This window comes from Balaenoptera acutorostrata, chromosome 8, assembly GCF_949987535.1.
Source record: "Balaenoptera acutorostrata chromosome 8, mBalAcu1.1, whole genome shotgun sequence".
NCBI lineage: Eukaryota > Metazoa > Chordata > Mammalia > Artiodactyla > Balaenopteridae > Balaenoptera > Balaenoptera acutorostrata.
In genome coordinates, this window is record NC_080071.1 from 36503963 (window position 1) to 36516683 (window position 12721).

General features: G+C 36.5%; 1 protein-coding gene across 1 annotated transcript in view; it reads right to left on the reverse strand.

Moving 5' to 3' along the window:
* LNPK (lunapark, ER junction formation factor) overlaps positions 1–12721 on the reverse strand; it is an 84678-nt gene that overhangs the window by 19003 nt on the left and 52954 nt on the right. Inside the window, exon 9 of the mRNA XM_007190426.2 lies at positions 6713–6925. Coding sequence (XP_007190488.1) covers positions 6713–6925 — 213 coding nt within the window. The remainder of the gene's footprint in view (positions 1–6712; positions 6926–12721) is intronic.

A 12721-nucleotide genomic window follows, 5' to 3' on the forward strand; every position in this document is an offset into this window, starting at 1 on the left:
GAAGATGACATGATACTATACATAGAGAATCCTAAAGATGCCACCAGAAAACTACTAGAGCTAATCAATGAATTTGGTAAAGTTGCAGGATACAAAATTAATGCACAGAAATCTCTTGCATTCCTATACACTAATGATGAAAAATCTGAAAGGGAAATTAAGGAAACACCCCCATTTACCACTGCAACAAAAAGAATAAAGTACCTAGGAATAAACCTACCTAGGGAGACAAAAGACCTGTATGCAGAAAACTATAAGACACTGACGAAAGAAATTAAAGATGATACCAACAGATGGAGAGATATACTATGTTCTTGGATTGGAAGAATCAATATTGTGAAAATGACTATACTACTCAAAGCAATCTACAGATTCAATGCAATCCCTATCAAATTACCAATGGCATTTTTTACAGAACTAGAACAAATCATCTTAAAATTTGTATGGAGACACAAAAGACCCCAAATGGCCAAAGCAGTCTTGTGGGAAAAAAACGGAGCTGGAGGAATCAGACGCCCTGACTTCAGACTATACTACAAAGCTACAGTAATCAAGACAATATGGTACTGGCACAAAAACAGAAACACAGATCAATGGAACAAGATAGAAAGCCCAGAGATAAACCCCATGCACATATGGTCACCTTATTTTTCATAAAGGAGGCGGGAATATACAATGGAGAAAAGACAGTCTCTTCAATAAGTGGTGCTGGGAAAACTGAACAGCTACATGTAAAAGAATGAAATTAGAACACTCCTCAACACCATACACAAAAATAAACTCAAAATGGATTCGAGACCTAAATGTAAAACAAGACACTATAAAACTCTTAGAGGAAAACATAGGAAGAACACTCTTTGACATAAATCACAGCAAGATCTTTTTTGATCCACCTCCTAGAGTAATGGAAATAAAAACAAAAATAAACAAATGGGACTTAATGAAACTTAAAAGTTTTTGCAAAGCAAAGGAAACTACAAACAAGACGAAAAGATAACCTTCAGAATGGGAGAAAATATTTGCAAACGAATCAACAGACAAACGATTAAGCTCCAAAATATATAAACAGCTCATGCAGCTCAATATTAAAAAAAACAAACAACCCAATCAAAAAATGGGCAAAAGACCAGATAGACATTTCTCCAAAGAAGACATACAGATGGTCAAGTAGCACATGAAAAGCTGCTCAACATCACTAATTATTAGAGAAATGCAAATCAAAACTACAGTGATGTATCACCTCACACCAGTTAGAATGGGCATCATCAGAAAATCTACAAACAACAAATGCTGGAGAGGGTGTGGAGAAAAGGGAACCCTCTTGCACTGTTGGTGGGAATGTAAATTGATACAGCCACTATGGAGAACAGTATGGAGGTTCCTTCAAAAACTAAAAATAGAATTACCATGTGACCCAGCAATCCCACTACTGGGCATATACCCAGAGAAAACCATAACTCAAAAAGACACATGGGGCTTCCCTGGTGGCACAGTGGTTAAGAATCCGCCTGCCAATGCAGGGGACACGGGTTCGTGCCCCGGTCTGGGAAGATCCCACATGCCGCGGAGCGGCTAGGCCCGTGAGCCACAACTACTGAGCCTGTGCGTCTGGAGCCTGTGCTTCGCAACGGGAGAGGCAGTGAGAGGCCCGCGCACCGCGATGAAGAATGGCCCCCACTCGCCGCAACTGGAGAAAGCCCTCGCACAGAAACGAAGACCCAACACAGTCAAAATAAATAAATAAATAAATAAATTTATAAACACTGCCCTTTCTTTAAAAAAAAAAAAGGGGGTAAAACATCCACTATCAAAAATAAAAGTATAAAAGACATAAATAAATTATATGTAAAAAAGAAAACTATAAAAAAAAAAAAAAAAAAAGACACATGCACCGCAATGTTCACTGCAGCACTATTTACAATAGCCAGGTCGTGGAAGTACCTAAATGCCCACTGACAGACAAATGGATAAAGAAGATGTGGTACATATATAGAATGGAATATCAGCCATAAAAAGGAATGAAATTGGGTCATTTGTAGAGACGTGGATGGACCTAGAGACTGTTATACAGAGTGAAGTAAGTCAGAAAGAGAAAAACAAATATCATATATTAACGTATATATGTGGAATCTAGAAAAATGGTACAGATGAACCAGTTTGCATGGCAGAAATGGAGACACAGATGTACAGAACAAATGTATGGACACCAAGGGGGTAAAGCGGGTGGGGGGGGTGCGATGAATTGGGAGATTGGGATTGACATATATACACTAATATGTATAAAACAGTTAACTAATAGAACCCGCTGTATTAAAAAATAAAATAAAATTCGAAGAAAGAAATAATACCAATTCTACACAATCTTGTCCATAAAATTAAAAATGAGAAAATACTTTCTCATAGTGAGGCCAGCATTACTCTGATACCAAAACCAGAAAAAAAAATTACAAGAAAAAACAAAAAACAAAAACAAAACTACAGACCAATATCCCTAAGGAAAATTGATGTAAATATTTCTAATGAAATTTTAGCAAATTGAACCCAACAGTATATATAAAATAATAAAACATCATGACCAAGTGAACTTTATCTCAGGAAAGCTAGGTGGTTTAACATCTAAAAATCTAAGATCCTCTAAGTGTTAAAAATCTAAGATCCTTTTAAGTGTTAAAAAAACATATCAGGGACTTCCCTGGTGGAGCTGTGATTAAGAATCCGCCTGCCGGCCTTCCCTGGTGGCGCGGTGGTTAAGAATCTGCCTGCCAATGCAGGGGACACGGGTTCGAGCCCTGGTCCAGGAAGATCCCACATGCCGCGGAGCAATGAAGCCCATGTGCCACAACTACTGAGCCTGTGCTCTAGAGCCCGTGAGCCACAACTATTAAGCCTGCGAGCCACAATTACTGAAGCCTGTGTGCCTACAGCCCGTGCTCTGCAACAAGAGAAGCCACCACAATGAGAAGCCTGCTCACCGCAACAAAGAGTAGCCCCCACTCGCCGCAACTAGAGAAAGCCCACGCACAGCAACGAAGACCCAACAAAGCCAAAAATAAATAAATAAAACAAATAAATTAAAAAAAAAAAAAAGAAGAATCCGCCTGTCAATGGAGGGGACACGGGTTTGATCCCTGGCCCGTGAAGATCCCACATGCCGCAGAGCAACTAAGCCCATGTGCCACACCTACTGAGCCTGCACTCTAGAGCCCACGTGCCACAACTACTAAAGCCCCTGTGCCTAGAGCCTGTGCTCCACAGCAAAAGAAACCACCACAATGAGAATCCTATACACTGCAACGAGGTGTAGCCCCTGCTCGCCGCAACTAGCGAAAGCCCACGCACAGCAACAAAGACTCAGCGCAACCAAAAATAAATAAATAAATTCATTTTAAAAAACTCAATCAGTGTGTTTCACCATATGAAATAGTGATGTTAAAACAAAAGAACAAACTAAAACCCTACATGAGCATCTCAATAGATGCAGAAAAAGCACTTGACAAAATCCATCATCTTTTACTGATAAAAACCTTTGTAACTAGGAATGGAAGGGTACTTCCTCAATCTGACAAAGGCTATCTATTAAAAAAAAAAAAAACAACAACCCTATAGCTTACATCAGGCTGAAGGAAGAAAGAGTAAATGCTCTCCTCCTAAGATCAGCAATAAGGCAAGGATGTCTGCTCTCCCCACTTCTATTTAACACTGCACTAAAGGTTCTAGCTAGTATAATAAGGCAAGAAGAAGAAATGAAAGGAATCCAGATTTTAAAAGAAGAAGTAAAATTGTCCTTACTTACAATCTGACAGCCTATGTAGAAAATACTATGGAATCTATAAAAAAAAAAAGCTATCAGAACTAACAAGTGAGTTTAGCAATATTACAGGATACAAGATCAATATACAAAAATCAACTCTATTTCTATATATGTTAGCAATGAACAATGGAAATAGTTAATAAAATATCATTTAAAATAGGATAAAAACATGAAAAAATTAGATGTACGTTTAACCCCCCAAAGGTGCAAAACCTATATACTGAACACTGCAAAACATTGTTGAGAGAAACTAGAGAAGATCTAAATAAATAGAGAGATACACTGTGTTCATGTAATAAATTAGCCAGTATCAGAGGAGATGAATGGAGAATGCGGAGTGGAGGAATAACCCAGAATTTAGTTAATGATTACATCATATAAAAACAGTAGCAACAAAGAGTTGCACATTCAAACTTTATGAATTGTAACTCCACAGTCTCTGAAAACTGAAACAGAACTGTGTGCAGGAGATACTCTGAACTGAGAGACTACACTGAAGGCACTGAGAAGTGAGAGAATAAAATAAATAAGATGTGATGTTTGCCTTTGTAAAACAAGGCCAGATAAGAGTAAGATAGGCAGCAATGGAGGTTACGTGGAGACCTCGTAGAAGACTTTGAAAAAATGCGGTCTTGTTGGAATAAGCCCTGCAATACATGGATAAAAGGTTTTCAAAATGACTGTGACAAAAACTTTAAAGCATTAAAAAATGGCTTTAGGGCAGCAATATGGTATTAATATATTAAAAGATAAGAGATTTGTTTTGTAAATAATCACAAATCTAAAGGTTGTTACCATCTTTAAAAAGGCAAATGATGTAGAATTATAGCTAGTAAATGAAATTTAGGTTCTAGAATAAGTTTTTAGTATTACAAATCAAGTACATTTTTCAGATTTCATCAGTTATTGGTATAGTCGTACTAACAACATTCAATCATTATCATCAAAACATTAACTTGAATGCAGACATTAAGTGTCATCCTTCATTACCAAATTTTCAACTTGAATAAACATGCCAAATTAGATTTTGAAAGCATTTAAGCTAACTTAACTTTTTCTGGAGTATTTTACTTCTACCTGTTTAAAATGAAAATGTCCAGAAAGGAATCTGGATAAATAAAACAACAGATTTCATAAAACTATCTTAACTCCCTTGCATACTAATAACTTTTAAAATAACACATCTTTGTATTCATGCTGTTATGGGTAACAGTAATTAATAAAAACATCAAGAGCAATCATTGTAGGAATACTGGTCATTTTTACACAGCTTGGCAAATTATCAAGTACCTGCTGGTTATTAATTTCCAAACATATGGGAGCCCTGTGGTAATACACATTAAATTGATTCTCTTCCACAAATATGGCATAATGAAAATATGAATTATTAATCTTCTCTGTAAGAAATCACTTAACTCATTCAGACTTTTGGCAATGTACAACTTAAATACAAAGTCTTTTACACGGAAACTAATTAAAAACTTCAGTAAAATATGTTATACTTACATGATCATGAAATGGTAGGCCATTGCTCCTTCTATAATCCTGTTCTTACATGTGCTATTATATAATTTTTATTATTTTATATAAATTGCTAAACTTTAATTTCTTTAAAACTAGTTACACAAATGTATATAACTCATGCATTCTCACAAAAAAAGTTCTTTCATTAAACAACTAAGAGCTTTACTTTACAAATATGGGTATCTCGAATCAACCAGATAACAACTGAAAGAGGAATAATTTTCAATCACTTTAATTTACTCAACTTCACAAAATATATGGCTGCCTTGGGTGGCATCATTATATGTCAAGTTTAAAAGTATTTTTTCAATAACCAATAATTAAAAGTTATGTTTTGTATTCATTTCATTTGTAGCTAGCTTTCTTAATGTATTTATAAATTAATAGTTTTCTAGTTTTCTAAAACCTTATGCTGCTTTTTTTGAAGAAAAAGCAGGAAAAAAAGTCTACTGCATTAGTAACATTTAGATTGCTTATTGATTTTATTACATAAGTGCCCTGAATACCTGATATCAACTACTGACTAGCCTCAAAATCATTATAAATTATATGTAATTAGTCATGAAATATGAAAGTAATCTAAATTAAAATTAAATATTCTAAAATAAGATAAATAATTTACTATCATATTCAATAATCGGACATGGAAATCTACATAAACTAATGTGATCTGCTGATGTAGTGGACTTCCATGTCCCAATCACACTCCAAAAGAAAGTTGCAGGGTAATATAATCTATTACACTCCAAAAATGGGATCTTCCCCTAGAGATCTACAACACTGAAAAAAGAGAATCCAAAGAAATGAAATAGTAGTAAAGGCAGTATGTTATTAATTCAATAGAACTTTATGTTAAAGTATCTGTCAGAAAATACTAAGGTTCTATGGCTTAAAAAAAGAAAAATCTACCAAGCCCACATTAACATTAGTAGTATTATACACCATAACACATGAATATTCTTCCTGAAATATGTTAATTGTCATATTTTAAAATATATATGAAGGGGCTAGCAAAAAGCACGAATATATTCCAAAAATGTTCTCTTCTATCCTCATTTTATATAAATCTGGGACCATTCTAAAGCTGAATATAAAAAGACATGTTATACTGTTGACTACAGAATACTACAAAGTTTTATTGCCATTTAAACAAAGAAGCCATAACAGTTAAATGAGCTCAAGAAATAGGTTTCAGTATCACAAGGTGCCAGCTGTAAAGAGTTATGGCTAATTGAATATGGAACTCCTGCTTAATCAGATAACTGCTCTGCTATTTCCAAATGAAATGCCATTTCCATACTGTCTGAAAATGGCCCGTTTTATTGGTAACCAGAGAAAACAATATAAACTGTAAATAACATTAAGTGTTCTGTTTACCCATTCCAGGCACTGAAGTAGCAGGGGATCCAAAACGTCTTGGTAACACATTTGACGATAGGGCTGGAATAACAGTTCTTTCTGGGGGTCCACCAGGGGCTGAAGTGTCCTTTGGTGGTCCAGGAGATACTGGAACTTTTGGGGGAGAGCCCTGGCTAGAGCCTGCTGGTGCTGGAGAAAGGTTTCTTTGAGCTGCAGGTCGCTGACGAATTTCTGAGAATAAGAATAAAAAGTATATATTAGGTTCAACATCCAACATACCACCATTAGTCAATATCACAAATGACTTACATATAATAATGTTTTGTGGCACTAGAAAGCATCTGTAGGGTCAAAACTACTTGTAATAAGAAATCTATAAAATGTGACACTGAAAGCTGACTGTAGAGTACTCCATTTCTGAACCTACAATTCAACTACATGTATATATTTACGCAACAAGCCTTGATCTACCTGCTGATATTATTTTTCAAAATAAATTCAAATAAAATAAAATCATCACCCAGTTATGTATCATATCTTTTTACAATAATCCTTCCCAAGTTATGGTAAAGAAAGTTTATCAGAATTAGTGAAAACACCAGTGAAAACTGTAGAATTGTGTTTTCAAGATAAAAAAATGGTAATGCTAAGAAATGAGTAAATAAGTATATTCTGTAATTATCAAGTATTTATGAAGTAATTAATCAAAGTAGTCATAGAAGTGCTGAAAAAGTATTCTTTACTATTAGGTACCATTAGCTTCCCATTCTCCTTTATACTATTGCTACCTTTTTGGGTAAACTTTTTTTTTTTTTTTTAATTTTTATTTATTTATTTTTGGCTGTGTTGGGTCTTCATTTCTGTGCGAGGGCTTTCTCTAGTTGCGGCGAGTGGGGGCCATTCTTCATCGCGGTGCATGGGCCTCTCACTATCGCGGCCTCTCTTGTTGCGGAGCACAGGCTCCAGACGCGCAGGCTCAGTAGTTGTGGCTCACGGGCCCAGTTGCTCCGTGGCATGTGGGATCTTCCCAGACCAGGGCTCGAACCTGTTTCCCCTGCATTGGCAGGCAGATTCTCAACCACTGCGCCACCAGGGAAGCCCCAGGGTAAACTTTTTTTGCCAATACAGTTTACAAAGGAAAACTTCCACTCTGCATAAACAATATATCATCATAAACAAATTTTATCTTTTTGTTGCAAAAATTACAAGAAGTGGGCAAATGTGCCAAATCCAGGCTGTTGCCTCTTTTTGAAACACAATAATGCTGTTGTTTACATACTGTCTATGGCTACTTTAGAAGAGTTGAGTAGTTACAACAGAGACCCTATGGCTCTCAAAGCCATTTACTATATTTACTATCCGGTGCTTTACAGAAAGTTTCATGATCCCTTGCCTACTCGATAACATAAAATTCAATTCTGTCATTCCCCATACCCACCAGTATCTTACTTGAATATCGATGGTAAGATCTCAAATAAAGATGCACGTCTAGCTTTTTAATTCTACATATCACCTTAAATTATCACAAATCCTGAAACTGTAGGCTAAAATTAAAGAAGTTAAATTTTAATTGGCATGACTGGTAAAAAATACATACTTCCAGAAGCAAAATAGTTTAGATTTGGACTCTATTTGGCAGTTAAAGATTTTCATGAAAAGTTCATTGCAATCAAAAGTACAGCTTGAGCATCAGATTTCAGTTTACTATAATCTAGTCTACTAGTTAAGAACCTGGGCCCTGCGGTCAAAAAGGTTTGGTTAGAATCCTGGCTGCAGCTACAAGACCTCAGATGGGCTAACTTCACTAAGTCTCTGTCTCTTTATCTCTAAAATTAGGATAATAATATCCTAACTCAGAATTGTTATGAGAATTAAATAAGATAATATCTGTAAGTTGATAGCTCACATTTATTGAATACATATTTCAGATGACAGTGTTTTCATACAGCTAAGTATTTCAAATCACCATTTATCTGTAATTAGTGGGACCAACTAATTTTCCATTGGTTCTTAATTTAATCTCTAACCTAGCCACTGCAATAATAAATTACAAGCATGTCATCATTATATAAATGGAACTGCCCTTATATTTGGCTACTTTCCTTACAGTTTATAGAAAACTTCAGATTTTACCTAGACTAAGTGTATCTTAATAACTCCTGCAAATTAGCTGGTCACTTAATTATCTTTTATTCACAAGGAACACCTTAAAAGATGGTTACACATTAAGAAAGCCATTAAACGCTGCAAAAGGTACTGAGATCAATGAAATCATATAAAGATCTGGTCACTGGAATTAATTTAAAAAAACAAGGCATCAAATATTGTAAATCATTTCTTTAGCAGATTTTTAGGTAAAACATAACTCAAAAATTACATTTTTCTTCCAGATAAATAAATGCTTAACATTTTTTAGACTATCTTAAAAGTTACTATTATCCTTTCACTTCTTTTTTTTTCTTTTTTCTTTAATTAATTAATTTATTTAATTCATTTTTGGCTGTGTTGGGTCCTCGTTTCTGTGCGAGGGCCCTCTCCAGCTGCGGCGAGCGGGGGCCACTCTTCATCGCGGTGCGCGGGCCTTCCACCATCGCGGCCTCTCTTGTTGCGGAGCACAGGCTCCAGACGCGCAGGCTCAGCAATTGTGGCTCACGGGCCCAGTCGCCCTGCAGCACATGGGATCCTCCCGGACCAGGGCACGAACCCGCGTCCCCTGCACTGGCAGGCAGACTCCCAACCACTGCGCCATCAGGGAAGCCCCATCCTTTCACTTCTTGAACAAAGACTTGAGACTGCTTCCTCTGACTGTGCATTTACCCAGTGAAAATTAACTAAAGCACTCTTTTTTTTTAACATCACTCATATGCTACTGAAAGGTAAGGCCTATAACTAACTATTTAACAAAGAACACCATATCTAGCATTCCATAAAAGAGATATGGCTTAATAATTTCTAAATCTAAAATTAGGCAGACAAAAGGGAAAACTGATACAGAAGAGTCAGGAAAGGGAGAAAAAGTTTCAATGTTTACAAAGGAAAAGCAGGTAACAAAGAGTTACAATGACAATGGTTGAAAATAGTTAGCAATACAATACCAAATCTATATTTGGTAAAGTGTTATGGAATATTCTGGTAGTCTCAATTTAAAATATCTAAGATTTATCTACTTATAGCTACATGGCACTTAAAAGTGCTTTGTATTATAATTCTCTTAAAAGGTTTCTAGTACTCAACAAAGTAGTCATATCGGTTATACTGAACATTTCCCACATTTAAATGTAAAATACCATCCCCCAAAAAGATTTACCAAGCATTCTGTGTCAGTCTGGTTAAGTATAAGGACTGTCCCATAGGGGCTTCCCTGGTGGCGCAGTGGTTGAGAATCTGCCTGCCAATGCAGGGGACACGGGTTCGAGCCCTGGTCTGGGAAGATCCCACATGCCGTGGAGCGGCTGAGCCCGTGAGCCACAACTGCTGAGCCTGCGCGTCTGGAGCCTGTGCTCCGCAGCAGGAGAGGCCGCGATAGTGAGAGGCTCGCGCACTGCGATGAAGAGTGGCCCCCGCTCGCCGCAACTAGAGAAAGCCCTCGCACAGAAACGAAGACCCAACACAGCTAAAAATAATAAATAAATAATAAATAAATAAATTTAAAAAAAAAAAAAAAAAAAAAAAGGACTGTCCCATAAAGCCACCTCTTGGCCAGAGGATGTTTTAACATCCTTATCAATGATCAATCAACTATTCAATAAAAATCATACCAAGTATGAGGACATGTCTATAATTTTAAATTCAAAATGAGGCAGACTCAAAATGAGATTAAAAACTACTATTTTATGATAAACAAAAGGAAGAAAACAAAGTTTAAAATAATAAAATAAGATAGTTGTTAAAAGCATAGATTCCGAAATCAAACTGTCTTGATTTAAATTTTAGCTCCACCCTGTTTATTAGATGTGCATGCAGCCTTTTCCAAGTTGACATCTCGCAGTTCAGCTTCCTCACATAATGAGAATACTTACCTCCATGGTTGTTACAAAGAACAAGGGCCTCATTGTCTTCTACTTACTTGACCCTTTGCAGAATATGACAATGGATATCATCCCTACTTACACTTCAGCTTTCTAGATGCCAGTTTAGTTCTGCTTTTAACTTTGATCATTTCTTCTTTTTCCTGGGCTCCTCTTTCTCCATCTACACTTAAATGTTAATGTTCTTATACAGGGGTCCCCAACCACAGGGCCACAGACCAGTATCATCCACGGCCTGTTAGGAACCGGGCCGCACAGCAGGAGGTAAGTGGCGGGCGAGCGAGTGAAGCTTCATCTGCCTCTCCCCATCACTTGCATTACCGCCTGAACCATACCCCCACCCCCTATCCCACCCCGGGCCGTGGAAAAATTGTCTTCCATGAAACCTGTCCCTGGTGCCAAAAAGGTTGGGGACGCTGTTCTTATAGGTCCTCTTACTCTATCTTCTCTCCCTGGGCAATTTCACTTAATCCCATGGTTTCAATAAATATCACCTATACTTCCCAATGACTCCTAATCTGTATCTATAACCTCAATTTTTTTCTAAGCTCCATTTGAAATAATTAACTACCTATAAACCATATCACCTGGATTTAACTCCCACTCAACAGATCCAAAAGCAAATTCATTATCTTCAACACAAACCTACTACTCTGATTCTTATGTTCCTTATCTTGCTTAAAACACTAACATCTAACCAGCTGCTCAAGCTAAAAATCTTTACTCCTCCTTCGACTCCACACTTTCCAAATCTAATAGCCATCAAGTCCTATCAATCTACTCTTAAATCTGAATTATCTCTTAAATCTCTTCCCTTTTCAACTTCTTTGCAATAATCTATCTAGTGTAGGCCCTTATCTCTTACCTATATTAGTTGGTATCCTAATTGACTTCCATGTGTTCAGCCTTGCTCTCTCCAATCCATTCTCCATGTTACAAAAAAGAAAAAACCAAAACCAAATAAACAAAAGCTGTTCTTTTTAAAATGCAAAGCCTCCAGTGGTTCCCATGTTGCATATAAGATAAAGTCCCAAACTCTGTAATGCTGCATACAAAATCCTTCATAATTATCCCTCCCTCACATAAACCCTACCTCACTTTTTCAGGCATATGGCACTATTTGCAGTCCCTCAAGGTACCAAGGTCTCTTCTTGGTACCTTAGAGTAGACCTTAAGAGTCCTTTCCCACCATGTTCTCAAAGCAAATTGTTATTAAAACATGCATTGTGATTCGTGACGACCTTCACCATGGTCCTTGGTATGTTAAGATTATTTACATGTGCATAACTTTTTTAACCATGAGCTAATAGGCAGGAACTGCATCTTTATAGCCCCAGGATGTGGCAAGGCACTGGCACAGAGTATGAGCTTAATAAAGTCTATGAAACAAATTTATGTTCCTCCTGCACTTTAATAATGAACTTCCAACTGCCTATTACCCAACTTACGTGGTATAGTAGGCAGAATAAAGGCCTCCCAAACACATCCATGTCCTCATCCCCAGAAAATATAAATATGTTATGTTACATGCAAGAATAAGTAAGGCGGTACATGGAATAAGACTGTTAATCAACTGAATTTTTGTTGCCTGCTACATTGAGAATTTCAGCCTAATTTCAGGAGACCATACAAAAAAGCTATCTTCAAGCAGAAAATTTTCTAATAATATATACCACTTGCCAGCCTTTAGTTGAGTTTACTTTTTTGTTGTTCTGCTTTTTAAAGAACTATTAAGCAAAATGTACTCTTAATTTATCGAAACATTTATTTTTCTTCATCACCTTGATGATTTATTTCTACTCTAGCTTGTCTCCTACCTCTCTCAATTTTAAACAACCTGCACCTTGCAGTTCACCAAGGTCTCATTTGGTTAATCACTTTTTTACAACATTTAAACAAAATTTATGAATTCTTAAAAAAAAATTCCTTTTATTTCCTTTGACAACACACTTATTAAGCAACCACTATGAGCAAAGCACTACTGAATTGAATTCAGAGT